Source organism: Octopus sinensis, unplaced genomic scaffold (assembly GCF_006345805.1).
Source record: "Octopus sinensis unplaced genomic scaffold, ASM634580v1 Contig16467, whole genome shotgun sequence".
In the NCBI taxonomy this organism is placed as follows: domain Eukaryota; kingdom Metazoa; phylum Mollusca; class Cephalopoda; order Octopoda; family Octopodidae; genus Octopus; species Octopus sinensis.
The window spans coordinates 20,001-30,000 of NW_021834365.1; the positions used below are offsets into that span (position 1 = coordinate 20,001).

At 39.7% G+C, this 10,000-nt stretch overlaps 1 protein-coding gene across 1 annotated transcript in view; it reads right to left on the reverse strand.

The window, feature by feature from the left end:
- Nucleotides 1–7,064, reverse strand: part of LOC115230823 — an 8,699-nt gene extending 1,635 nt beyond the window's left edge. Inside the window, exons 1-5 of the mRNA XM_029800947.2 lie at nt 6,670–7,064; nt 2,724–2,771; nt 1,756–1,803; nt 1,278–1,406; nt 811–892 (exon numbers count right to left, since the gene is read on the reverse strand). Coding sequence (XP_029656807.1) covers nt 811–892; nt 1,278–1,406; nt 1,756–1,803; nt 2,724–2,771; nt 6,670–6,940 — 578 coding nt within the window. The 5' untranslated portion in view covers nt 6,941–7,064. The remainder of the gene's footprint in view (nt 1–810; nt 893–1,277; nt 1,407–1,755; nt 1,804–2,723; nt 2,772–6,669) is intronic.
- Between the last annotated feature and the right edge of the window lie 2,936 nt (nt 7,065–10,000).

The window sequence follows — 10,000 nt, forward strand, 5'->3', positions numbered from 1 at the left end:
CTTCCAGGTGAAAGTACTTTGCATCTGGTGAAAGTACTTTGCATCTGGTGAAAAGTACTTTGCATCTGGATATCGCCTCACCAGTTCAGAGACTTTTTGATTGGCATGACTGAATCCTATGCTAGTCAAATCGATGTATTTGCCAAGCTTAGTTCCTCCTGCACCCGTATGAGCATCGGGTGGTGAGAAATCTCCCAACAGCACAATTGCAAGTCTTGTCACAGAACCTGATCTCAGATCAGGCCCATTTCTGCCAGCTCCGATTCCATGGTCTTCAACCAAGTTTCTTCGTCTTCAACGTTTCCCACCCCTCCCCCACCTGCGGCTTCCATTAGAGAGAGGCTCACGCTGGTCTCTTCGTGAGCATGCGTAGCACGTGGCCCAGCACCTTCCGCAGTGTTACGGCGAGGGTATATTATAGAGGGTATATTTAGAAAAGGCGGCGAGCTGGCAGAAACGTTAGCACGCCGGGCGAAAAGCCTACCGGTATTTTGTCTGCGTTACGTTGTGAGTTCAAATTCCGCCGAGGTCGACTTTGCCTTTCATCCTTTCGGGGTCGATAAATTAAGTACCAGTTACGCACTGGGGTCGATGTAATCGACTTAATACCTATGTCTGTCCTTGTTTGTCCCCTCTGTGTTTAGCCCCTTGTGGGTAATAAAGAAATAGGTATATTATAGATTCCTCGACCCAGCTCTTTCTACGACTTTTTCAATTGCGATGTGGTTGCGCCCAGAAATTCTTAGTGTGGTCGCTTCTAAGGAATGAATAACCGTATAAATGAAGATATGTATGAATAAATAAACTTACGTGCGACAATATATCCAGAGGCAGAGAACACTTAACAACATTCCAATAACTCCACAAGTGATAGCAATTATAGCTCCCAACACTGAAATGAAATGAAACGTATTAAGGTTTCCGTTTTAGTATGGCCGTCGGTGCGTGAATTATCTTAGGGCCCTGAGTTTCATCTGGGGGTACACAAGATCTTCAAAGCAAGTTATGACTCATAATTTACGAATCATAACTTACCTGAAGATTCTTGTGTACTTCCAGGTGAAACGCAGAGTAGCAAGAGACCGACTCGACCAAAATAACACACACACACACATACACACACACACATACACATACACACACACACATACAACACACACACACACACACCACACACACACACACACACACACACACACGTAGCAAATGAGAGGTCTATAACGCGGTATGAATAAATTCTCTGTAAACGAAGCAAAATATTAATCGATGAAACTTACTTAAGGCTGGCTGTTCGCTTTCTGCCCGAATTGGTCCCACGTTAGGGCTCTCTGTGGTGCTGGTGCTATTGTAGTTTTTGCCAGTTGTTGTTTTCGTATCCGATTTTCCGGTGTCGACTGATGTGTTTTCTAAATAAACGAAACAACACAAGTTTAGCATCGATTTCATTATATTTATTACTTCCACCTTTGCGAAGGCGGAGATATTGCATTCAGTTGTGTTTGTCTGTGGACAAAATACCTCAAGAACCGTTGGATGGATTTGGATGAAACCTTCAGGGATGTTTGGCCTCGTCACTGGCACGAACTGATTAGATTTTGGGATCGATCCGGTACCGGACAAGGATTCTGAATTATTATATATATATATTCCGCTCACAAGGCCCAAGGTTGTAGTAAAAGACACCTGCCTAAAGTGCAACGCTGTGGGATTGAACCTGAAGCAATAAGACTGTGAAATAAATTTCATTCTACTTACTTGGCAGATATTTTTCCGTCGTAGTCACTCGGAGGGAAGTGTTGGTGGCTGCAATGAAGGTAAATAAAAGAATAAATAAATAAATGGACAGAAACGATGGAACAAAATTTCAATTTTAATTAAAACGAATTTCTTTCGCTAATGAAAATGACAATAAGTCACGACCGCGACAACAGCAAAAATTACACAAACGAGTCTTTGTATAAACATAAGCAGGTATGGCCGTGGGGTTAAGAAGCTCGCTTTGCTACTAAGTGATTTTTCGCAAGTTTCTTCTGCTCTAACCCAGGGTCAACCAATCTCTTGGGAATAAATTGGGCTGATCGAAACTGCGTGGAAGCTTGTTGTATGTATGTATGTATGTATGTATGTGTGTGTGCGTGTGTGTGTGTGTGTGTGTGTGTGGTGTGTGTGTGTGTGTGTGTGTGTGTGTGTGTGTGTGTGTGTGTGTGCCGGCATTCGCCATGATAGATCGCTAGCCACTACACATTCTTTATTTTCTCTCCTTGTTTCTTTCTGTGTTCCTTTCTGTCGAAGAGCGTAGGCTCGAAACGTTAAAGACTTTTTCACTTCCCGAGCGTTAAACTAATACATCTGTTTGTTGTCTACATCACCTGTCTTCGTCCTTTGTTTTTTCGTGAATTCTCCCCCTATATATATATATATATATATATAATGGACTCCCCTGTCATTAGACGACGTATGAAGGTTTGACAATTTCTTACCGGTCAACCACACAGATGATTTGTTTATAGCGATCAAATGTTTGTGGTAGACATAAGCTCACTCCCTCCATCATATCGACATTACCTGTACAGGTGCAACTTGGTGCCACATGTCAGATGTCGAAATGATCGCAGAGCAACATGAAATGAAGTGCTTTGCTTAAGAACACAACGCAATCACTCGGTCTACAAATTCAACACCAAATAAAAACATCAAATTATTTAGAACTTAAAATTACTTACATATATTCGCTGCTGCAGTTACCCTTGCTGTAGTCGTTACAGTTGTGGCTGCATTAAAAAACAAAAGTTGACAATTATTATATGTATTGATTTAATTGACTCTCTTCGATTACGACGACGACGAGGAAGTTTCCAATTTAATCAAATTGCCGGAACAATTGCTCATGAAATTCTTTTCTACTTTTTCTATTCTAGGAACAAGGTCTGAAATTTTTTGGGAGGGAGCCGGTCGATTAGATCGACCTCAGTTCTTCACTGGTACTTAATTTATCGACCCCGAAAGGATAAAAGGCAAAGTGTTCCTCGGCGGAATTTGAACTAAGAACGTAGCGGCAGACGAAATACCTATTTTTTTACTACCCACAAGGAGCTAAACACAGAGAGGACAAACAAGGACAGACAAATGGATTAAGTCGATTACATCGACCCCAGTGCGTAACTGGTACTTATTTAATCGACCCCAAAAGGATGAAAGGCAAAGTCGGCCTCAGCGGAATTTGAACTCAGAACGTAACGGTAGACGAAATACGGCTGCGCATTTTGCCCGGCGTGCTAACGTTTCTGCCTTAAAATATAAACAATAATAAGCCATGAAATATTGTTTTATTTTTCAAAATGAAACAAAAATAGGATAAAAAATATTTTTGTATACTTCCACTTGGTTTACATTTGAAAAGTTTTCTCCGACTTTTTTTTGAAATTGCAAGGATTTTGATGAGATCCTCAAAATAAATATTATGTAAGCATATCTGCTTCTGTACTTAGTAGAAAAAAGGTATCCCTGATATTTATTAGGTTGGTGCATAATTATTGCGGCTTCCTTTCCATACATTTTATTCAGCAAAAGCAATAACAACATTTAACAAAAACATATTTAAATGATTATTCCGGAGCATATTCACCATCTACTTCAATTTCTGCCTGGCGCTTTGTTTAAATTTTTTGCTGAATAAAATTTATTGAAAAAAAGCCGCAATAATTATGCACCAACCTAATATTTTTGCAAGTTTAAAGTGATTTCTTTTGTGTCGTCTGTCTGTCTGTCTATCTATCTATCTATCTATCTATCTATCTATCTATCTATCTATCTATCTATCTATCTATCTATCTATCTATCTATCTATCTATCTATCTGTGTGTATGTCTGTGTGTCTGTGTCTCTGTGTATATACAGAATCGCTGAGCATCGCATAAAATGTCCACAGCATATCAGTATTTAGGAACATTCTGATTTCAAACCCTGCCAAGGTCATTGCTTAACAAAAAAAAAAAAAAAGAAAGACTAAATATAGGGACAAGAATTTTTTTAGCCACGTCATATATTTTGTCGACCTGTCTGTCGGACCGATAACAAAAGCACTATCAACCCAGGCAGCTGATAATCAAAGTTGTTTATGAGAAACCAGAAAAGAACCCCCTATTCCTTCTTTTGTTTTGCGATTAATCTTGCTATTGTGTTCTCTATTATAATATGGCATATCATTTATTTATCTATTTCAAATATTTAATCGCAAACTTGTTTTTCTCTTCCAAAACTTGTTTGTTTCTGAGCAAAGTCTTTAAACTAACTTTTCGGTAAACTGTAAACCCATAAAAAAAAAAATGAAATAAAAATAACACAAGTGAAAGAAGACCAAAAGAATAAACAAAACAAAATCACCATTAACAAAAAATGAAAAGGCAAAAAAAAAGTAAAAAAAGAAAGCAGAAAACGCCCTTCCCAAAATACAAACAGAAGTAATGTTTTCCTGGAGCCGTCGATTTACAAAGGAATCGTTTGAAATCTTTCGAAATACGTTCCTTCGCAGTCAAGAGAGATTATGGCTGTACAATAGGTTGCTAACAAATTCAGACCAGTCACACAGCTTCTTGAAGTGTGCCAGTCAAATATAAAGAGGTAAACAGCGTTGTTTCAGCAGTTGATCTAATGAAAACTATAAAAGCTTTGAGGACTTTTCGGGTGTGTTACTGTCCAAACATACGCTTTCGAAGAGTTTTGGTTAGAGGATAGGACCTGTACGCTCCTAATTACACACAACCGCGGTGATCAATCTTTACATTATCTCAGATAATTACATCCATTTGTTTATTTAATGATATTGTATAACACCATTAAATGCCTTGTTCAGATGATATAATTAACTGGATGTCATTAGATAAGAATTTCTTTCGTGATCTTTTGATCGTTAAGAAAATCTGTTTAAGAAACGAAAGTAGTATCTAACACTGAGGATTAATGTTTATCGCCATCTGAAGATGGGTGTTCTCGAAGAACAGACGATATTGTTATTTTAACCCCAGGAGGATGCTCCCCCATACATTACAAGTAGAAAGAGAAACCCTTACTATTCCAGCTATCGAGACTACCAGACCATGCGGTTTCGACCTTGTTATAGTCATCCTCGGTGATGGATACTCGCCTGCTAGACATAGCAGTAGTTCACCCTAGCTTGCAATATATATATATATTATTTTCCACTCTATGCACAAGGCCCGAAATTTTTGTGGAGGGGCCCAGTTCATTAAATCGACCCCGAAAGGATGCAAGGAATTAAAAGAATATATATTTTGGCTGTTCCGGCGCCTAAACCAGACGATCCTCGTTTTCGTCTGCTACAATGTATGTCTGCTCTCTTAACATCGTACGTTTATATATATATATATTACACATATAATACATATCTAATGTAAAAAAACAAAAGAAGTCTGTAGATTGCGATGGTTAATGAAACAGGAATAGAATTTAATTTAAAATATATTCTTTCTGTGCAGCCCAGTACCAAATGGTCCACGGTTCTGTGGTTTATTAACCCCTGGTACATATTCTGACCTTTTAATACTTCTCCAGTTTTAATGCTTCCCTACTTCCCCCTCTTTCCCCTCTTCCTCCCTTCATCTGCCCTTCTCCCCCCCTCTCTCGCTTTAATCACGCTCTGCTTATGTGTGTGAGTTTACAGCGATGAGATCATTAAAAACGAAGACAGGTACGAAAGGTAAATAAAAAGCTCTCTAAATAACGATTACGGTAATATTGACAACGAAAAATACGCAACACAAACGTTGCAAACAGCTTCAAGAAGAGTTGACCCAATTCCAGTGTTATACTAATGAAAACTTAAGCGCAGTAATTGCAAGTTATGTGGATTAACAGAGAATCTTGCCCTTCACGATATAGAAACCTTTATCGTGGCCCCAGCAGACAAAATGGAAAAGGCTTTTCCCCGGAGGATAGCAAGGTTGAAGGGGTAGAACAGTGACTCTGAATCATAGGGATTGCCCTTGTGAACAGCAATCTCTGCCTCGATAGCAGTGAGCAGGGATATGGTCTGGGACGGGGGACAAGGACACCGGAGGTCTTGTCTACTGCGGGCTCCTCGACTATAAACATGTCGGATAGCCATCGATATCTTGACAGTTGTTTTTCCTCAACCTGACGAATAGTGGAACCTGCGCTGGAAGCTGACAACGCCGAGTTGCCCCTGGAGAAAGTGCCAGTGCATGTGGCACACCAGGTGAGGGACCTACCGCCACGGAACGGGAAAATTGTCATTACCGTCAGGCCTTTTCCCGCTCCCTCGGTATAGCCCCGCTGGTTCGAGCTGGGAAAGGAAATCTGCGGGTCTAGGTCATGCTTCATGATGTTGTTAAGGGCAGCGTGGTGTGGAAGGTGCCTGTACTATGATGGCAGGAGAGTGGATGGAGGGGGAAAGAATCTACAGTGGGAGTTTCTTTTTCAGTACATGTATGTGTGTTTGTGTTTGTGTGTTGCTTCCAAAAGTATTGTCGCCAACGCAGGTTCAATATCCAGTCAAATGTTTCAAATTATCAACATCCAAATAGCCGACATCAGTCAGCTCATTCCGCTAAAAGTCTATCCTAAATAAATAAACAAACAAAGACCAATTTTCTCGTGAAAAAAAACAACAAAAAAACCCAGTCTACTCACTTTTCTTGACTACCGGTACCCCACACAGGTACTTAATTGCCATGAAGCTTGAATATTGAGGGTAGACGCCTTGCTCGCATTTATTCCCAATTAGCCGCCACGTACTTAAATGCGAACATTCTTGCTTCCCAATGCAGTGGGAGAAATCATGTTCATTCATAACCGAAACGGTGCAGTCCCCTTCCTTCAGGGTGCAGCAGCCTTCCTTGTAGTTGGCTTCGTTTGTCACCTTAGGGCAATGTTCACTTTCGGCCTTGGTGGCGAAAATCATCTGGATCACCTTATTTATGACTTTTGGAGACTTGCAATGAAGATGTAATACGTTGTTGTGAACGCCATAACAAGCGTTGCTTATATGAATACTGTTTCTGATGAAAGAAGAATCTGAAAAGAAGAAAGTAGTAATACATTAATAATAATAATAATAATAATAATAAAATAATTAATAATAATAATAATAATAATAATAATAATAATAATAATAATAATGATAATAATAATAATGATGATGATGATGATGATGATGATGATAATAATAATAATAATAATAACATGAGCTTCCAACTTGTTGTCTCTTGAGATCTCTGGGTGAGACTTGGAGCCAACTTGTACAAATGTAAAGCAAAAGTCAAACATATAATAATAATAATAATAATAATAATAATAATAATAATAATAATAATAATAAAATAATAATGGGTCAATTGGAAAAAGAAACGGAGAGCCTAATTTTTGCGGCCCAAGATCAAAATAAATAAGTGAAGTGGCATCTCTGAAGCCAGTTGACTTCGCTGAATTTTCGCCCTTCAGGTTGGATTTGTGTTGTGTTTTATGAAACCTTACCCAAAAAAACAAAAACAAAAACAAAACAGTCAGAGAAGTGAAAATTAATATTGGAAGAGCCGCCTGAATACTGATTCCCTACCGGAAACACAAACCACCACCTCCGCTATCAACACCACAAAAAGAAAAAAAAAAAGACAGAACATGCAAATGCCCCGTGGTTGCTTTTGCTAAAACTGTACACCGAGAGATTTCTTTATTTGGCACTCGGGCCACTAACATAGAGGGGGACACTACAAGGACAGACACAACACCACAGTGAGGACAATAAACATAAAACGGATGAGAATGGATATTATACAATAATGAAGAATGAAATGGTTGCATGGGCCCAAAACTGTACACCGAGAAGATGTTACCATATCGGTGGGTGAATAGAATAGAAAAAGAAAACCCTCAAAATATTTACTTAAGAAATACGTCGCAACATTGCATTGAACCTCCTCAAGTCCATCCAACAGGAAACATAATTGATCACTACTATTTACAGAATCGAAGGAATAAAAGCTAAGGAAATAGAGGAGGCGAAAGAGCGGCAAATAGAGAAGTGCCTCAGACTCATCTGAGGCAACGAGATATGCGTCGTTAGGGGCCAAAAGTATAGAACGGTAGAGGTGAGGTTTCATGCAAAAGATGAGGCTATAAAGCACTCCACAACGACTCAAAGGATTGACAAACCGACTCTGATATCAATCTACCTTGGGTTCTTAGCAGCATTTTGTCCATCTTTACGTTCTGAGTTCAAATTCATCCAAGATCGACTTTGCCTTTCATCCTTTCGGGGCCGATACATTAAAGTACCAGTGAAACACTGTTTTGGTGACGTCATTAGAATTCAGAAACTTCAACAATGTGAAATAATTCTTTACTTAGAGGAACGTAAAATAATTCTTTAGATTCACCGTTCCTCTAAAGAATTACTTCACGTTCTCGAAGATTCTGAATTTTAATGACGTCAACAACATACAATTCTCGCTAGTAGCAATAGGTTTCTGAAAAGGATAAGTCCAAAGGATTTCTTTAGTCCAATGGTAAAGCAATCATCATGTTGTATAGAAAATGTAGGTTCGATTCCCACGGACAGCTTTTGAATTTTTTCTTACTTAAAGACCTTTGAACCCAGTGTTTACACGATATTTTTTAATAATTTTATTTGCTTCGAGATCCACAATTCCTATTACGCCCTGTTATTGAAAAGAAAGCGTTATCGTTAAAATGAAAGAAAGAAATTATCATTGAATTTTCTGCCGAACATTAATCCACGCTGATTTTCTGCTCACCAAATTTTTACTACACTTTTCTGATTATCGATCCTTCACAGTTCAAAACCGGTCGGCAGCAGAGATCACAAATGTGCCATCAGCTGAGTCAATTTAAATAGGACATACGGGGCAGGCACTCAAATGCTTGAAATCGAACATATCTTTACTGGGGAGAAAATTGATTAGCGGTGGAGCATTCTGAAGAGGATGATTGGATCAGAATCAATGGTATTTAGCGAAGATCCAGCAAGAGACAGAAATAGATGAGAGGGGAATTAGTTAACATTCTAGAAGAGGCGATTAGTAACCGTAATGCAACCGACGACGTTCTATAGGTGAGAATGGGCCTTGACCATTACTCCGATAACGAAGCGTAAAGACTGCACTATCAGAGCTAAGATCCCTACGACAAGAGAGAACAAAAGATGTCCAATGGCACCAAGTGGTGGAGGCGCGACGTGGCAACCTGCACTTATTTCTTTGCTACCCACAAGGGGCTAAACACAGAGAGGACAAACAAGGGCACACCAACGGATTCAGTCGATTACATCGACCCCAGTGCGTAACTGGTACTTAAGTTAAAGACCTCGAAAGGATGAAAGGCAAAGTCAACCTCGGCGGAATTTGAACTCAGAACGCAACGGCAGACGAAATACGGCTGCGCATTTCGCCCGGAGTGCTAACGTTTCTGCCAGCTCGCCGCCTTTTGGCAACCTGCACACTATCAGATCTTTGACAGATAGGGGCAGACGCAAGTGAATTGTTGTGGTCATTGCTTGTCAAACACGTTTTTCCCCTGCTCGTCGCTTAAATAGTGCTTCAGTCCTGGAGCAAGCAAAACCCGAAATAGGGCGCTTGCCGCCTGAAACGTCCTCAAGCGGATTAGTACATCTCTGTACTAGTCCACCGACCAGGACGGTGGTAGTTCCCTGTTGACGCTCCGTAGAAGTTTAGTAGGATGCAAAAAAGACGATGTCTTCTGGAAAATTCCGGACGCCAAATGAAAGATAACTGGTAGGTTTTTCTGGAGGAATTTCAGACAGGGGCTAATAGATAATTTCCAGAAATCCTGGTCTAGCAGTGCTAACAGGGAGCATTGCTGGGTTAAGATAAATACTAGGGATACAGAAATGACGTCAGCAGTGTGTGTGAGTATGTATGCGCATGCGTGTATGTGTGTATATTACTATCCTTATTATGGCTGTGTAGGGACGGTTGCTTGGTAA